At 48.4% G+C, this 17,555-nt stretch overlaps 1 protein-coding gene across 1 annotated transcript in view; it reads right to left on the bottom strand.

The window, feature by feature from the left end:
- The window catches only part of prim2 (DNA primase subunit 2), a 238,432-nt gene that overhangs the window by 179,944 nt on the left and 40,933 nt on the right, over positions 1 to 17,555 (bottom strand). Inside the window, exons 2-3 of the mRNA XM_038801067.1 lie at positions 11,460 to 11,575; positions 9,984 to 10,076 (exon numbers count right to left, since the gene is read on the bottom strand). Coding sequence (XP_038656995.1) covers positions 9,984 to 10,076; positions 11,460 to 11,575 — 209 coding nt within the window. The remainder of the gene's footprint in view (positions 1 to 9,983; positions 10,077 to 11,459; positions 11,576 to 17,555) is intronic.

Raw genomic sequence — 17,555 nt, 5'->3', positions numbered from 1 at the left:
ACTTATCACACAGAAAATCAAACTCCATTTGCCACGTCAATTTTAAAGCAGCTGCTAAGATCCAACTGCAATGCCCAATAATAACTGTAAAAATACAAAGGTTAGTGGGTCACTAATTAGTTGAGCAAGTGCTGGCCTCGACTCACAGAAAGGATGCAAGGGCTTTCGGGAGGCGATTGTCTCCTTTCAAGAAACAAGGACGGCGAGTTGATCTGATTAAGTTTGGATTTCCAATTACTTCAATTCAAGTAAATTGAAAATTACCACCTCGTTAATCTTTAATGGCAATTATAGGGCCTCACCTCTCTCCACAATGGTTGAGCTCCTGCAGCAGCAGATGCCTCACGGTATTGGTGAAAGTAAGCCTTAGGGTACAATAACTGGAGCATTATACCTCACTCTGCACACTGCATTGTGATAGCCTTTTGCTAATGTGCATAAAGGGCCTGCATCAGGGAAAGCTGCTCGCTACAGAGATGGAGATGTGTGTAAACACGCTTTATGTCGCAAGCTGTACTGCTTCCTCAAGGAAAGTGCTTTGAATAGGTTTATCCTGCAGTCAATTAGTGGCGGATTGTTGTGGCAGATGGATGGTCAAGTGTTCCATTCCAAATTTATTTATGCTTCATCAATAATCTTTTTGCATGTATTTAATTCCAAACATATTAAAAAATACAACACAGGGCAGTACGGTGGCGCAGTGGTTAGCACTGCTGCCTCACACCGCCGAGGACCCAGATTCGATCCCGGCCCCGGGTCACTGTCCGTGTGGAGTTTACACATTCTCCCCGTGTCTGTGTGGGTCTCACCCCCACAACCCAAAGATGTGCAGGGCAGGTGAATTGGACAAGCTAAATTGCCAAAGATGGCCACCATTGGCTCCGGCCTGACCTCTAGCCCTGGAATCTTCGATAACGTCCCAAACGCCGCTTCCCAGTATCTCTCCAACTTCTCACAGCCCCCGAACATGAGCACATGGTTCGCTGGCCGTCGCCCACACTTAGCACACTCCTCCCCACTCATCCTCATTCAGGTCATATGCATCCTGTGCACCACCTTGAATTGAATCAAACTCATCCTCGTGCACGAGCTCGAATTTACCCTTCGCACTGCCTCACTCCACACTCCCCATCCTATCTACCACCCCCCCCCCCCCCAAAGCTCCTCTTCCCATTTATTCTTGATCTTCACCACCTGTGCTCCCCCAGCCACCCACCCACCCACGTCACCAATCCTGCCTTACACCCCCCGCTCCACATCCGGGACCAGCAGCCACTCCCACAGGATATACTCCGGCAGCTTAGGGAACCCTCTCCATTCCTTCCGCGCAAAATCCCTCACTTGCACATACCTGAATTCACTACCCTTCAGCAGCTCCACCCTCTCCCCCCAGCTCTTCCAGACATGAAAACCTCTCTTCCGTAAGACCATAAGACATAGGAGCAGAATTAGGCCACTCGGCCCATCGAGTCTGCTCCGCCATTCAATCAGGGCTGATATTTCTCCCAACCCCATTCCCCTGCCTTCTCCCCTGATCCCCTTCCTATTAATCAAGAACCTCCCCTATTAATCGAGAACCTATCAATCTCTGTCTTAAAGACACTCAGTGATTTGGCCTCCACAGCCTTCTGCGGCACAGAGTTCCACAGATTCACCACCCTCTGGCTGAAGAAATTCCTCCTCATCTCAATTTTAAAGGATCGTCCCTTTATTCTGAGATGGTGCCCTCTGCTTCCTAGTTTTTCCCACAAGTGGAAACATCCTCTCCACATCCACTCTATCCAGGCCTCTCAGTATCCTGTAAGTTTCAATAAGATTCCCCCTCATCCTTCTAAACTCCGAGTACAGACCCAGAATCCTCAACCGTTCCTCATACGACAAGCTCTTCATTCCACGGGTCATTCTTGTGAACCTCCTCTGGACCCTTTCCAAGGCCAGCACATCCTTCCTTAGATACGGAGCCCAAAACTGCTCACAATACTCCAAATGGGGTCTGACCAGAGCCTTATACAGCCTCTGAAGTACATCCCGCTCTTGTATTCTAGCTCTCCCGACATGAATGCTAACATTGCATTTGCCTTCTTAACTGCTGACTGAACCTGCACATTAACCTTAAGAGAATTGTGAACAAGGACTCCCAAGTCCCTTTGTGCTTCTGATTTCCGAAGCGTTTCCCCATTCAGAAAATAGTCTAAGCTTCCATTCCGCCTTCCAAAGTGCATAATCTCACACTTTTCCACATTGTATCCACATCTGCCACTTCTTTGCCCTCTCTCCTAGCTTGTCCATGCCCTTCTTCAGCCCTCCCGTATCCTCAATACGACTGACCTGTCCCTCTACATTTCTTTGTATCATCTTCCAGGTAAAAATTCCTCGCCCTCACCAGCCCCACCTCCCTCCACTTCTTATACATGTCATCCTTCTCCCCCGGCTGCAACCTGCGATTTCCACACAACGGTGTCGGCACCGATATCCCTACATCCCGAAGTGTCTCCTCAGCTAGTTCCACACCCTGATCGCAGACTGTACCACCGGGGGCTCACCTCATACCTCCAATTTCCAGAAAAAAGCCGGAGGGGGTAAAGATCGGTCCCCAAACAGGAACCTCGGCAGACCATTCATCCTGACCACCTGGACCTTCCCCGCCAGCGTCAAGTGCACCATATGTCACGTTCTAAATTCTCCCCCCCCCCTAACCTCCTCCATCAGCGTTGTCAGGTTCCACTTGTGCATCGTCGCCCACTCCCCCGTCACCTGAACCCCCAAATACCTAAATAAAAGCAAATTACAGCAGATGCTGGAATCTGAAACCAAAAGAGAAAATGCTGGAAAATCTCAGCAGGTCTGGCAGCATCTGTAGGGAGAGAAAAGAGCTAACATTGAGTCTAGATGACCCTTTGTCAAAGCATTCAACTTCACATGATCTGACCACCAACCGCACCTTCTCACAGAACCCCATGTCCACCAAAAGACCCAAATCCAGCATCCACCCCGGCCTCTGCTTCTGCCATAAACTAAGCCTGACCTCCAGCCAGCGTGGGGCATGATCAGAGATCACGGTTCCCACCTACTTTGCCCTCACCACCCCCCTCGACTCATCACAAAAAAAATACCTTGCACACGTGCCCCTCCCCCCGGGTTCCTAAACCTCCTCGAGTCCACGATTCCCGTGAGTTCCATAAACCCTCCAAACTCCACCATCTTCAACCTTTCCACTGACTTAGGGTTTTGCCTGTCCACCCTCGGTTCCAACGCAGAGTGAAATCACCCGCATTATCACCCCCAGTCCCCGGGCATACCATGCTACAAATCGTACCGGAGGCTCAGGCCTCCAAAGCCCTCTACCGTTCGCCATCATCCCCTTCTGACCCTACCCCTTTCAATTTCGCTCTGAACTGGGCCCATCCAAGATGGCCCCCTTCTCCGCCCCTGACCACGCTCAGTCTACAACTCTGCCACGTCACATCCTCACCCGCCCACCCCCAACAAAGCAACAACCAAAACCACAGGTCACCCTCGCCAAAAGTAAAACACCACAAACGGCTGGGGGGGGGGGGGGGGGGGGGGGGGGGGGGGGGACAAATTTATAGTCCCCTGAAAAAAGACAAAAACACACAACCCAAAAACCCCTACCCTCCCGCGCCCCACAATATATATTCATCAAAATTAACTAGGACAAACCATTTGATGGTGTTATAACCTGTCTGCTTACCAGTGGCTGGGGACCAATGGCAATCCCACAATCCTTAGGGAGTAAGAGCTTCCCCAATGGGGGGGTCGCGCGGAGAAATCACTAGCAGGTCCCTGCATAAATAAAGCGGGCCAGTATGGAACCAGCTGGAGAGGAGTGAGCAGCAAAGGAGTTACTGCTGCGTGCTGAAACCACCTCCCTGGACTTTTGTTGGAATACAGGTTGAAAATGTATTTTCTGTTACGCCATCTTTTTCTGTTGCAGCATCTTCGATGCTGCACTGCAAAGTTGCAACCAGTGCTCACAATGGATGCGTTACTATTTCCGGGCAAACAACATCACCAAAATTGAGCGGCAAGTGGTCATTTTTCTCACCGCCTGCGGCCCGCATACGTTTGGGGTGATGTTACGTACCCAGCTGCGCCAGACACCAAGACGCTTCATGAACTTGTGACCTTAGTGGAGCAACATTTTAACCCAACCCTGACCACGATAGTCCAGCGTTACCGGTTTAATACCACTGAGAGGACTCCAGGAGAATCCCTTGGGGAGTTTCTATCCAGGCTACGCAGGATTGCAGCGTACTGTGACTATGGTGGCACCTTGTCAGAAACGTTACGCGACCGTTTGGTTTGCGGTACTAACAATGCGGCCACCCAGAGAAAGTGGTTAGTGAGCCAACATCGACTTTTCAACAGGCCGCAGAACGGGGAGTGGAGGAGCTACAGGGAATGGAGGTGCACGCCTTGGGGCGCAACCCCATCCGTCCAAAAGAGTCTCCATGGGGGAACCATTGGACATTGCAGGAACTACGATGACCCCTGTTGTTTATGGACACCAAGTGGGGCGTTTCCCACTTAACGTGGTGCGCAGCCACGGGCCCAGCCTGTTGGGTCGGGACTGGTTGCGCCATCTGCGGCTGCAGTGGCAGCACATCCTCCAAACAGTTTCTGGAGGGTTGACGGAGGTAGTAGGACGGTACCCAGATGTATTCCAGCCCGGTTTGGGGAAAAATAAAAGGGGCCGTAGTCTGTATCCAAGTCGAACCAGGAGCCATGTTGTGCTATTTCCGGGCACGACTGGTGCCTTACACCTTGCTCGAGAAGGTAGAAGGGAAGCTCACTTGTTTGGAGTCATTGGGTATTATCCGGCCCGTCCGTTTCGCTGACTGGGCAGCGCCAATTGTACCTGTAATGAAGCCAGATGCCACTGTTCGCTTGCGCGGCAACTATAAACTTAGTGAATACGGCTTCCTGGCTCGACCAATATCCAATGTCAAATATAGAAGATCTCTACACGAAGCTTGCAGACCGACTCTCGTTCACGAAATTAGGTATGAGTCATGCCTACCTACAGTTGGAGCTGGACCCTGCCTCCCGGCCATATGTAACGATTAATACACACCGGGGCCTGTATGAATATACACGGTTGCCCTCTGGGGGACCCTCTGCCTGCGCTATCTTTCTACGCATCACGAAGGGCACCTTGAGAGATTTACTGCATGTCACAGGGACGTCGGAGCAGGAACATTTGGAAAATTTGGAGGCTGTCCTTAGACACTTTTCAGAGGCTGGAGTCCGTTTACGTCGTACAAAGTGCGTCTTTCAGGCGAAGGAAGTAGTCTACCTGGGTTATTGGGTGGACCGCGAAGGTTTGCACCCCGTCACAGAGAAGGTGTGCACAATTCAACAGGCCACCGCCCCGACTGACACTTTGCATCTTCGTTCTTTTCTCGGCCTCGTAAACTATTAAGTTCTTCCCCAATCTGGCAACTACGCTGGCCCCGTTGCACCTTCTGCAAAAGAAGAATCACACCTGGGTTTGGGGTCAGTCGCAAGAAACCGCTTGCCTGCAGGTAAAACAATAATTGTCGTCGTCTGGGTTACTAACCCACTATGATCCTGGAAAGCCTTTGCTCATCACATGTGATGCATCCCCATATGGTATTGGGGCCGCCCTGTCCCACAAGATGGAGAACGGGGCCGAGCAGCCGATAGCTTTTGCCTCCCGCACATTGACTGCAGCGGAAAAGAAGTACACGCAGATTGAGAAGGAGGGCCTGGCGGTGGTCTTTGCCGTGAAACGCTTCCACTAGTACGTGTATGGCCGCCACTTCACTATCGTGACTGATCATAAGCCTCTGCTGGGACTTTTCTGAGAGGATAAGCCAATACCACCCATTGCTTCCGCACGGATCCAGCGCTGGGCTTTGTTGCTCGCTGCCGACAAGTATTCTCTGGAGCATAAACTAGGGACCCAGATAGCGAATGCCGACGCACTGAGGCAATTGCCTTCGTCGACCGGCCCCATGCCGACCCCCACGTCCGGTGAGGTGGTTGCAACCCTAAATTGTATGGACTCTTTGCCTGTAACGGCATCACAGGTCCGTGAGTGGACCCAGACGGAAACAGTCCTGTCAAAGGTTCATCACATAGCCCTGTATGGTGGGCAACATAGACAGTTCCAGGGTGAGTTGCAGGCATTTTCCTCCAAGCTGTCAGAATTTAGCATGGAAGACGGTATCCTCTTGTGGGGGGCGCATGTGATTGTCCCAGAAAAAGGACAAGAGCTAATACCAAGGGACTTGCACAATGGGTACCCGTGTGTGACCAAAATGTTGGTACGGTCAGGCCTCGACACAAACATTGAGAAGGTGGCCCAAAACTGCTCCATTTGCCAGGAGCATCAGAAGCTTCCACCGGCCGCACCCCTATATCACTGGGAAAGGTCAGGGCGGCCTTGGGCGTGCTTGCATGCGGATTTCGCCAGCCCTTTTCAAGGATTCATGTTCCTTCTATTAATCGATGCCCAATCTAAATGATTAGAGGTGCACAAGATGGTAGGCAGAACGTCCTACGTTGCGTGGTTCATGAAGATGAACGGCATACACCATAGCACCCAGCTTCCAATGGGTTGGCGGGGCGCACAGTGCAGACATTCAAACGGGGCCTAAAGAAGCAGTCTTCCTGGTCTATGGACACAAGACTGGCTCTTTTTTTCCATACAGGACGACTCCATATGCGGTGACTGGGGTAGTTCCCGCGGAACTTCTAATGGGCCGGAGACTCCGCACCCGCCTTAGCATGGTTTTCCCTGACAGTGGCGCAAAAATATGCTGCACTCAAGAACGGCAGGGACATGGCCTTTCTCGGCATCGGCCGATTCGGCAGTTTGCGCCCAGTGACCCAGTATTCATTCAAAACTTTGCTGGTAGTGCCCAGTGGGTCCCTGGCGTTATCTTTCGCCGAACGGGCCCTATCTCTTACCAGGTGCAAGCCCAGTGTCATCTCCAGCACAAGCATGTAGACCACGTTCAATCCAGAAGACCATTTCTTCCAAAGATTCCCCACCCTGGAGCTCATTTCTACAGCCACAGAGACCAGACACAGTGGAAAGTATTCCTCTCATTCTTCCTCTGGTGCCATACTCTAAGCCTGCACAGGTAGTTGCAGAACTGCGAGTTGATAGGGACGCCGAGATGACGGAGGCAGTGGACTCCGACTCCGTGATGGAGACACAGGATGCCTCAGAGTGGGAGTCCTCGGGGCCACGGGCCGTGGATGTACAACCGTTACGCCGTTCATCACGGAAGCGCCGTTCACCGTCTCGTTACACGCCGCCGATCCAGCGCCTCGTGCAAATGGTGTCCGGCCTGCGGCAAAACGAGTCCGACGCCCTCCTTCACCAGGGTCGTCAGTAGATACCCTGGACTTTTGGGGGGGGGGGGGGGGGATGTTGTTATAACCTGCCTACTTACCACTGAGTGGGGACTAATGGCAAACCCACAATCCTAAGGGAGTATGAGCTTTGTTTTATATATATTATGTTATTGTAAATAACTGTTATTTCTTTCTATTCTACAACTCGTGCTGGATTCTTCAGGGCCCTCACAAAAGATGGGTGAACCTGCAGACCAACAGTGAAAAGCGTCAGAAGAAGCATTTGACACAAAGGTGCCAAAGCCTGGATGGGTATGGCAGAGGGGAATTACCAGACAGGTGCCATGAATGAGGGGCACAGGGTAACACGGAGAGACTGGAGAAGCCGAGACCATTCTCCACGAGGCCGAGACGGTTCTGGGAAGATTTTGTGGAGGGTTCAAAAATGATGAGGAGCTGTGGTAGAGCCGATAAGGAGAAACTGTTCACACTGGCTGGAGCGTTTGAAACAAGGGGACACGTTTAATATAATTTGCAAAAAAAAAATCCAGAGTGTGAATAAGACTTTTTTGGTTTTTTTTTTAAAAAGTACAAGGATCTGGACTGCATCTCTGAAAGGGTGCTGGTAGCCAATTCTATATTAAATTTCCACAGTAAATTCAATATTTGGGCAAGAGAAATTTGCGGGGCTGCGAGGGAAGAACAGGGATGCTGAACCAACCGATGCTCTTCAAAAGAGCAGACACAGGAACAATGAACCAAATGACCTCCCTTTTCCATGGTATCTGATTTATTTACGAACACAAAACCAAATAGCAAAAGAACAGCCCGCCTTAAAAGCAAAAAAGCTGCAGTTGCGAAGTTAAGCACCCATGGTCAACAAACAAGCGACAGCACTAAACTAAATTAAAAGGTCTCACCGAAATGCAAGAAGTGGGAAGCCAGTGGACCACAAAGGCTGCATAAACAACCAAGGGATTTTTGAAGAGTAATGGAATGTAGGAAATGAGCAGGAACAGCAACTTGGAAGAGATCTCAAAGCTGACAGCAAAAAATAAATACATCTGAGACTGGTGAGAGGACATGTGGGCCCATTACAGACAGATTAAGACGATGCTATAATGAACGGCAGACTTGTTAAAGTAGTACTTTGCATCCATATTCACAGTGGAGGGAGGAGGACAAAATATGGTGATCTCATTTTCCGTCTGCAGACTATTAGAATCAGTGGTTTCACACTGGCCTCATTACAGACCTGATTGCGATTCACTGTTTCTCGCTGTACCCTTAATTAACTTCTCGTCAAAGAGTCTGTAGTAATAATTGCAGAGTGAAAAAAAAGAAAGAACATGCTTCAACCATGACAGAAACTTCTAAATGAATTGTATTACTACATTATTAAGAATCAGGGCCCTGTATTGTCACAGATATTCACAAGATCATACTGCAAAACAAAAAGTGTGTCTTTCAGGTTAAAGGGAAGGGGAGAGACGCTAAAGGAAGGCTAAGTCATGGAAGGTTTGGGACACAGGAGGAGGCCACCCAGCCTAATCCCACTTTCCAGTATTTGTTGCGCAGCCCTGTGGGTTGCGGCACTTCAGGTGCACATCCAGGCACCTTTTTAAAGGAAACTAACCCGAACCCTTTCAAGGCCGAGAGTTCCAGACCCCGACCATCCTCCGGGTTGAAAAACGTTTTCCTCACCTCCGATGCTTCTAAATGTTGGGCAATACGGCTTTGAGTTTGCTGTACTTCACCCATTTTGTTGCGCCAAAATTGCAGTCGTTCAAGACTGACAAAGAAAGAAAAACATTTGTTTGTTCACACTCTTCTCCCCCACACTCGCACCCATCAAATGCACATGTGGTGAATGTAATAATATAGATGTATATATGATAATTCACACTGTCTTTGTAGGCGCAGTAGCGCTATCCTGCCACTAGGGGGAGTAGCGCTGGGAGCACTCAGGAACTTGTACTGGGCTCCACCCTTGGCTCCGCCCACGACTCCTCCCCCTAGTGCAGCTGTATAATGTTATTTAGGTGACCTACGAAAGCAAAAGTGATTCCAGAATTACTGAAAATTGACAACAAACTCTTTGCAAATCCTTGAATTTTGGTTCGGCTGACCTGGTCAGTTTTTCTTTTATTCTCCCGGTGTTGTTGGGCATTGATGCAGTACCAGTAGGTGGACTACATTCTTCTGGAGAGCCCAACGTCCTAAGCCGTGCCTGCCCGTCATAACAGCTGCTGCTGGGTTACCGTCCACGCCTCAGAATTATTCTGGCACACAGATTTAAAACATATATAACATAGACTGTGACCCAAGCCGGGAATTGAACCTGGGACTCTGGCGCTGTGAACCAACAGTACTAATCACAGTGCTTCCAATTCAGCAGCGATTTAAGGCCTCAATTTTAAAAAGTCACTGCGTTCAGCTGACAAATGTGAATCATAAGGTCGCAGTCGATGAAAAGAATTCAGATTTCATCTCTTTTGAAATATTTTAAATATTCTTGTGCCCAAAGGTTCATACATTTGCACAAATTTGCCTCAACCTAATATAAAAATTTGTGAAAAAATTACAAGTAAAGTTAGATCCCAAGCAGCTGCTCAAATCATCTTTGTTCTCACCTTGTAAAACAACCACTCGGATATTTTAATGAAACTGTATCCACTCGCGTCGGCTAGATTCTTCTTCTGGAGCTCTCTTTCCTCCGCTTCAATCTAAATAAAGTTTTTAAAAAAAATAATTGTTTCAATCAACACTTTTTGTTTTGACAATCACAAATAACTTTCCGATCATCCAGGGCAAGGGAAGTATAATTACACGGGGCAATGCTGGTTACTGCCTAAAAGGCACTAATCTGGCTGACAGTTGGAAGTATTCAGAATGCAAAAATCTGTCCACAGAAAGTGCCGGCCAAAGGGGCATTTCTGTTTGTTCAGTACTGGAAGGCCAGCCTGATTCACGGGTTAACAGTTAATATAAACCATGCAACACGTCGGCTTGGGAGACTCTGCTCAAAGCAGTCAGTTATGATCTTCTGAAATGCACCTTCCGAAAAGGTGGTGGACCCATAGGATTTACCGCACAAAGGAAATAAATCCCTGAATTCTTTGCTGGATTCATCAGTGACTATCTTGCACTGTTGGTGAAGGGAGAATTGGAATCTTTGAAGGAAGTGAATTGGAATCTTGTACGATTGGTGAAGATAGAGAATTGGAATCTTGTACGATTGGTGAAGAGAATTGGAATTTTGTACAATTGGTGAAGGAAGAGAATTGGAATCTTGCACGATTGGTGAAGGAAGAGAATTGGAATCTCGTACAGTTGAGTTCATTTGTACTGCAACACAGCACGGTGGCATAGTAGTTAACACTGTTGCCTAAGGGCAGCACGGTAGCACAAGTGATTAGCACTGTGGCTTCACAGCGCCAGGGTCCCAGGTTTAGATTCCCTGCTGGGTCACTGTCTGTGTGGAGTCTACACGTTCTCCCCGTGTCTGCTTGGGTTTCCTCTGGGTGCTCCGGTTTCCCCCCCACAATCCAAAGACGTGCAGGTTAGGTGGATTGGCTATGCTAGTGACCAAAAAAGGTTAGGAGGGGTTATTGGGTTACGGGGATAGGGCTTAAGTGGGTCTATGCAGACTCGATGGGCTGAATGGCCACCTTCTGCACTGTATGTTCTATGTTCATAGCGCCATGGACCCCAGTTTGATTCCAGCTTTGGGCAACTGTATGTGAGCCGTTTGCACATTCTCCCCGGGTCGGCGTGGGTTTCCTCCGAGTTCCTCCCACAGTCCAAAGATGTTTTGGTGGATTGGCTATGATAAATTGCCCCTTAGCTTCCAAGGATGTGCAGGTTAATTGGGGTTACCGGGATAGGTTACCGGGGCACTGTTTCGGAGGGTGGATGCAGAATTGATGGGCCAAATGGCCTCCTTCTGCACAGCAGGGATTCTGTGCAAACTAGGGGAGCACCTCCTGCACCTGCACAGATGCAGTGTCAGGCTGTTTAAAGAAAGATGTGATTTTTAAAAACAAAAATCCCCCAATCTTAAAGCTTGTGCAAAGTGGACAGGGCAAGCCCTGAAACTATCTCATTACTTGCTCCAAAAACCAATTCATATTGAATCCAATCCATGGTCTCCTTAGGAACTTAAGACCAGCTCTACTTTCGGTCACTGAATTAGGCATTTGGTTTTTTTTTTGCAAGTTGCCATCTTGTAACGATCATTACAACAAAATCAGTTACAATAATACCCGGTTTTAAGTTGCCTCATTCAGTCATTCTGCTCAGCGTCACGGATATAATGGGGCCACTATGCGCACGTTTGGTTTTCTTCATTCTTTCATGGAATGTGGGCGTCGCTGGCAAGGCCAGCATTTGTTCCCATCCCTAATTGCCCTTGAACGGAGAGGCTTGCTAGGTCATTGCAGAAGGCAGTTAAGGGTGAGCCGCATTGCTGTGGGTCTGGAGTCACATGGAAGCCAGGCTGGCTGAGGCTACAGACTGCCTTCCCTAAAAGGCGTCAGAGAAGTCTTTACGATAATTTAGGATAGTTTCATGGTCACTATTACAGAGATTAGCTTTCAATTCTGGATTTGTTAACTATTTAAATTCCACCAGCTGCTATCATGGGATTTCAAAACATGGTCCCAAAGCACGAGGCCAGACCTCTGGATTACTAGTCCGGTGACATTACCGCTGTGCCACTTCGGTGGCATTTTAGAGAAGCCCGACTTGTCCCCGTGTGCGCTACCTCTCTGCATGGCACGCAAACTACACACGCCACCATCCCTGCACTGCACGTTCCCCCCACGCCACCTCCCTGCCCTCCACATGCCCCCTCCCTGCATAGCTCTGCACCAAACCCCCCCCCACCCCCCAAAGACGCGCGCGCGCACACACATGCACACACACCTCCCCCCACTTCTGTCAGTGACAATTCACCTTTTAACCTGCTCGATAGCACAACTGTTGCTGAACAACTGGCACCAGAATGAAATTAACTTCAGGTTAAGGCAAATCCATGCCAGAGAGAACTTAATCTTTCCTCAAGGTCAGAGACAAGCACCATCACTTTGCCACTGGCTACTAAATCTGGGCAAATAAATCTAACATACTTCAACATTTGCAGTACCATGTAATCCAATCATTTGTGATGGAAAATGGGAACAGAGGAGGCCATTCAGCCCCTCATTTGTTTTGTCACTCAATTAGGTCATGGATGATTAGGTCATTTGACAAGTATCTGCCTTTCTGAACACCTTGAAAAAAATTCAGTTGCATTTTTATTCTTAGTATAGCACCTTTCAGCTATATCTGCATGCAATGCAATCATTTACTCACAATAGATTGTAAAAAAAAGTATATATTGTACTTGTGGGATTCATAGTCTAGGCCAGCATTTAATTAACATGTGGAGATAGTGTTGAGTTGCCTCCCTGAACCGCTGCAGTCCATCTGCTGTAGGTGCACCCACAATGCTGTTAGGGAGGGAGTTCCAGGATTTTGACCCAGCGACAGTGAAGGGAACAACTGCAGGATTCAATCCAGTCAGGATTGTGAGTGACCTGGTAGGGAACTTCCAGGTGGAGGTGTGCGCAGGTATTTTCTGCCCTTGTCCTTTTGGATGGTAATTGTTGTGTTGCCCAAGAAGCCTTGGTGAGTTGCTGCAGCCCATCTTGTAGATGGTACATTCAGCCCTGGAGCATTTCAGAAACAAGGACTCCCAACGTCACATTTCTATTCACTGACTACAGCTCCGCCTTCAACATAACCCCATGCCAAGTTCATATCCAAACGCCAAAACTTCAGACTTGGCTTTTCCCTCTGCAACTGAACCTAGTATCACAGTGTAACGACAACAATCTCTCCCTCAATTTCAGCAAAACCAAGGAGCTGGTCATCGACTTCAGGAAGGGAAGTGTCGTACACACTCCTGTCTATCACTGATGCCGAGGTGGAGATATCTGACAGCTTCAAATTCCTAGGTGTGCACATCATCAACGCCTGTTCTGGTCCACCCAATTGGACACTATGACCAAGAAAGCACAACAGCTCCTACACCTTCTCAGGAAAATAAGGACATTTGGCATGTTCACATTGACTCTTACCAACTTTTACAGATGCACCATAGAAAGCATGCTATCTGGCTGCATCACAGCCTGGTAATGGCAACTGCTCGGCCCAAGACCGTAAGAAACTACAGAGTTGTGAACACCGCCCAGTCCATCATACGAACCTGCCTCCCATCCATTGACTCCATCTACACCTCCCGCTGCTTTGGGAAAGTGGGCAGCATAATCAAAGACTCCTCCCACCCGGTTTATTCTCTCTTCCAATCTCCATCGGGCAGGAGATACAAAAGTCTGAGAACACGCACTAAGAGTTTCAAAAACAGCTTCTTCCCCGCTGTTACCAGACTCCTGAATGACCCGCTTATGGATCACACAACCTCCCTACTGAGTAGTGCTACACTCCGTATGGGTGACCCAATGTCTGTGTCTATGAATTTACATTGTGTATTTATGTATGTCCTATGCTTTTTCATGGATGGAACGATCTGCCTGGACTGTGCGCAGAACAATACTTTTTACTGTACCTCGGTACAGGTGACAACAAATCAAAATCAAATGGTACACATTGCTGCCAGTGTGTCAAGGGAGTAAATGTTTGTGGATGGGGTGCCAGTCAAGTAGACTTTGCCCTGGTTGGTGTTCAGCTCCTTCAGTATTGGGAGTTGCACTCAGCCGGGCAAGTGGAGTATTCTGTCATACTTGTAGCAGCACAGTGGCTAGCACTGTTGCTTCACAGTGTCAGGGACCCGATTCGATTCACAGTGCCAGGGTTCGATTCCCGGCTTGGGTCAGTGTGTGGAATCTGCACATTCCCCCCCGTGTCTGCATGGATTTCCTCCGTGTGCTCCGGTTTTCCTCCCACAAGTCCCGAGTGACGTGCTTGTTAGGTGAACTGAACATTCAAAATTCTCCCGCGTGTATACCAACAGGTGCCGTAGTGTGGCGACTAGGGGATTTTCATTGCAGTGTTAATGTACGCCTACTTGCGATGGAAATAAAGATGATTATTATTACCTTGCAGATGGCTTTAGGAAATCAGAAGGTGTGTTACTCGCTGCAAGATTTATACGGCTGGTCCCAGTTTCTGGGCAATGGTAATTCCCAGGAGGTTGACAGTGGTGGTTTCAGCAATGGAAATGCCACTGAATGTCAAGGGGCAGTGGTTAGATTTTCTCTTACCATAAATAGTCAGTGTTAATGTTACTTGCCACTTGTGCTTGCCCAGGTCGGGCAGCATTTGGACACTGACTGATTCAGTACGAGTCATCGTGAATGGCGAGGTGGTGTGGCACGGCGGTGCGCACTGCTGCCTCACAGCGCCAAGGTCCCAAGTTCGATCCAGGCTCCGGGTCCCTGTCCGTGTGGAGTTTGCATTCTCCCCGTGTCCACATGGGTTTCGCCCCCACAACCCAAAGACGTGCAGGTTAGGTGGATTGGCCACGCTAAATTGCCCCTTAAAAATGAATTGGGTATTCTAAGTTTATTTTTAAAAACTGAATGGTGAGGTACTGTATCCGAGGAGGCTTGAAGAGTGACCAATCGTATATTCAATCTCTGCAGCTCCAACACAGGGCTGCAGTTTTCTCACATTCGCCCATGTATTAGGAATTAATCAGCAAACACGATGCAAAATTATTTGTCTAACTTACTTCTACAGCTTTTTACGCCTCAGTGCTGGGCATATTAACTTGAAACCATTCATCCCAAACCCTCCTCCGAATTTCTCATACAGCTGCTGTTACTGATACTCTATCCATTTACATGGCGACGGATCTGTTGTTTATTTTCTCAAAGCCACCCCTCCTTTTGGTCATTGAATCACTCCTGCCTTCCACTCTCCCAATGGCCTTTATCCTCGGTTCTTTCCTCTCCCGTTTTCTGTTCCCCTAACCTCTGCACATGTTTAAGCAAATCTCTAACTCCTGAAACGTTATGATCCAAAAGTGACGGGAAACACGTCAGCAGTGAAGTCATTTCGGATTTCTCCAAATCACCACCAGCATAATGAGGTCCTTCAAATCGCACGCATCCTCAATGGTTGGTCGGTGTTGTTTTCGGCACTTTGTACATGAATCCCAACTGCCATCTTTGGTTAAAAAAAACTCAACCTTTTTTTTTTTAAATATAAATTTAGAGTATCCAATTTATTTTTCCCAATTAAGGGGCAATTTAGCGTAGTCAATCCACCTACCCGGCACATCTTTTGGGTTGTGGGAAGGGGGGCGAAGCCCACGCAAACACGGGGAGAATGTGCAAACTCCACACGGACCGGGACCCAGAGCCGGGATCGAACCTGGGACCTCGGCGCCGTGAGGCAACAGTGCTAACCACTGCACCACCATGCTGCCAACTCAACCGTCTGTTGACGACCACCCCCCACCGGCAAAGAAATGTTTTTTTTTTAAAATAGATTTTCTCTTTTATGTACTTTTTTTAAAACAAAATAAAGTTTCTCTTTTAGAATTATAACTCCGTGATGACGGCTTCACCAGTTAAGTTTAAATTAACTTCTTTAAATGCTCATCGCCCTCTGTGCAATTCAAGCCCTTTCTTTTCACATCCTTGACAATAGTTTTCTCATGGCTTCAAAGGGATTCAGCAGTTACTAAACTTTCAGAGACTTTCCTTCCATTAAGGGAGCGGTTCTGAGTCACTTGAAATGAAAAATGAAAATCGCTTATTGTCACGAGTAGGCTTCAATGAAGTTACTGTGAAAAGCCCCTAGTCACCACATTCCGGCGCCTGTTCGGGGAGGCTGGTAAGGGAGGCTTGTTACAGTGAGCTGCAGTAACATGTTTTGAATGTGACTGGACACTTAAAAATCTCCCGGTCACCCTAACAGAATCACTTGTCTGAAGAGCCAGTCCACTAAAGAGCAGCACAAATTCATGGAATGTTTTTACAATTCACAGTAAGAAGTCTTACAACACCAGGTTAAAGTCCAACAGGTTTGTTTCAAACACGAGCTTTCGGAGCACGGCTCCTTCTTCAGGTGAATGGAAAGGCTTGTTCCAGAAATGTTTATATAGACACAGTCAGAGATGCCCCGGAATGCGAGCACCTGCAGGCAATCAAATCATCAAAGATGCAGAGAGAGAGGTAACTCCAGGTTAAAGAGGTGTGAATTGTCCCAAGCCAGTTCAGTCGGTAGGCCTCTGCAAGTCCAGGCTTGTTGGTGGGGGCCGAATGTAATGCGACATGAATCCCAGATCCCGGTTGAGTCCGCATTCATGCGTGCGGAACTTAGCTATAAGTTTTTGCTCAGCAATTTTGCGTTGTCGCGTCTCCTGCACCTCAATATGCCAACATCTTCATGCACAAGTTTGAACAGGACTTCCTCACCACACAGGACTTTCAACCGATGCTATACACCAGATACATCGATGACATTTTTTTCCTTTGGACCCACGGCGAGACATCACTGAAACGACTACACGATGACATCAATAAGTTCCATCCCACCATCAAACTCACCATGGACTATTCTCCAAATTCAGTTCCATTCTTGGACACACTCGTCTCCATCAAGGACGGTCACCTCAGCACCTCGCTTTACCGCAAGCCCACAGATAATCTCACGATGCTCCACTTCTCCAGCTTTCACCCGAAACACATTAAAGAAGCCATCCCCTATGGACAAGCCCTCCGTATACACAGGATCTGCTCAGACAAGGAGGAGCGCAACAGACACCTACAGATGCTGAAAGATGCCCTCGTACGAACGGGATATGGCGCTCGACTCATTGATCGACAGTTCCACCGCGCCACAGCAAAAAACCGCACCGACCACCTCAGAAGACAAACACGGGACACCACTGACAGAGTACCCTTCGTCGTCCAGTACTTTCCTGGGGCGGAGAAACTACGACATCTTCTTCGCAGCCTCCAACACATCATCAGCGAGGATGGACATCTTGCCAAGGTCATCCCCACACCCCCACTACTGGCCTTCAAACAACCGCGCAACCTCAAACAAACCATTGTTTGCAGCAAATTACCCAGCCTTCAGAACAGCAACCACAACACCACAAAACCCTGCCAGGGTAATCTCTGCAAGACATGCCAGATCATCGACATGGACACCACCATTACACGTGGAAACACCACCCACCAGGTACG

This window comes from Scyliorhinus canicula, chromosome 6 (genome assembly GCF_902713615.1).
Source record: "Scyliorhinus canicula chromosome 6, sScyCan1.1, whole genome shotgun sequence".
In the NCBI taxonomy this organism is placed as follows: domain Eukaryota; kingdom Metazoa; phylum Chordata; class Chondrichthyes; order Carcharhiniformes; family Scyliorhinidae; genus Scyliorhinus; species Scyliorhinus canicula.
Note: the sequence above shows the minus strand (reverse complement) of the source record. Positions and strands in the feature narration are given on the sequence as shown.